The sequence below is a fragment of the Penaeus monodon genome, chromosome 34, assembly GCF_015228065.2.
Source record: "Penaeus monodon isolate SGIC_2016 chromosome 34, NSTDA_Pmon_1, whole genome shotgun sequence".
NCBI lineage: Eukaryota > Metazoa > Arthropoda > Malacostraca > Decapoda > Penaeidae > Penaeus > Penaeus monodon.
Window position 1 is genome coordinate 29,126,261 of NC_051419.1, and position 1,460 is coordinate 29,127,720.

Sequence of the window (1,460 nt, forward strand, 5' to 3'; positions counted from 1 at the left end):
CTCTGTTAGAGCTCCGCGACTGCCAGCACCGCCCTCCTCCATCTCCTGTTCTTCAGGAGAATCTCAGATTTCCGCCACTGTCCCCGTCACGACCCACGTGATCCCCTTCCGCCCCGACTCTCACACTCCCCAACGACTCTACGACCAGATGGACCTGTACAACTTTTCTCAGGACTCACTCGCACAACCCGCCTCCCGCGTAGTGCCGGCCGGCGCCCTCGACACGCCGCACATGACGCTCGTGTCGCCTGCCGAAGCGCACTCCAACGACGAGAAGAAGAACAGGCTCAAGCGCAGAGACCTCAAGCTGCGGAAGCTCCTGTTCGGCGCCGACGTCAGCCTGCAGAGGCAGCGCAGCCTCGTCATCAAAGAGCTCATGGTCGGCCACGGGCACCAAGGCTGCCTCATGTCGTCGCAGCCAGTGCAGAAGGAGCTCAGGAAGCTCCTCCGCAAGACGATGAGGCTCAAGAAGAAGACCAAGAAGAGCTCCACCTACGAGAAGCTGCGCCGTTGGGTGACGCGGCGGAGGACGGGAAGGGCCCAGCTGGAGAATCCCTCCGACTGTAGCGCCACCAGCAGCACGTGCCACGACGCGTACGACCTTGACCACAGGCACGACCAAGACAGCACGTACGACCAGGGCAACACGCACGACCACGGCCCCAAGGACACAGGAACGGACTCATACCTCACCCCTAAACGACTCGACTCCTCCAGACGCTCCTCCCGACGCAACCGACGATCCCCCTTCCCCAGGCGCTCTCTCTCGACCCGGAGCGGTAGCAGGAGGCGGCGACGAAGAGAAGGGCGCTACCACCTGGAAGACGACGCGATCCGCGCCAGCTTCAGGAGCAGCAGGAGCTTTCGGCGGGACACGCTGAGGAGACACTCGTCCAGCAGGAGCTTCAGGGACGGCCGGCCTCGTTCCCCATTCCTCGGCCTCGAGAGACGCAGGTCCTCGAGGAGGAGCCAGAGGGAGCGAGACGAAAGGCGCCGCGTGAGCCCCACGCCCCAACGGCACCGCTGGCCGTCGGGCTCCATGCGGCGCCGCGATTGGGAGGAGCGGACGAGCGGCCGCAGGCCGAGGTCGGCCTCGCTGTCGTCTCGCCGCAGCCGCCCGCAGACGTCCTCCAGTCGGCGCGGAACCGGCTCGGGGCGCCCGGACTCGCGGCTGGAGCGCGTCCGGCAGGCGTGGCGGGACGACGAGGACTACTACCTGAACCCGTTCGACTCGTGGCGCTTGCGGCACCAGAGTCACCGCGCAGGGCTCTCCTCCCCGTCGCCGCCGCGCTCGCCTGGGGACGCCGGCGTGTGGGAGAGGATGTTCCCCGAGCGCACGCCCATCCGCCAGCGCCTGCGCGAATCGTGGAGGGCCAAGGAAGGGGATGATGACGGTGCCCTGAGGCGCCCGACGCCTCGACAACACCCGCCCTCCGAGGAAGGCGAACTGGAGGCCGACT

At 67.1% G+C, this 1,460-nt stretch overlaps 1 protein-coding gene across 1 annotated transcript; it reads left to right on the top strand.

The window, feature by feature from the left end:
- LOC119594684 (serine/arginine repetitive matrix protein 5-like) lies at nucleotides 1-1,460 on the top strand (the record flags this gene model as incomplete). Its single annotated transcript, XM_037943740.1, is given in 1 exon segment — nucleotides 1-1,460. A coding segment is annotated over 1 exon segment (1,312 nt), but the record flags the coding sequence as incomplete, so codon positions are not given.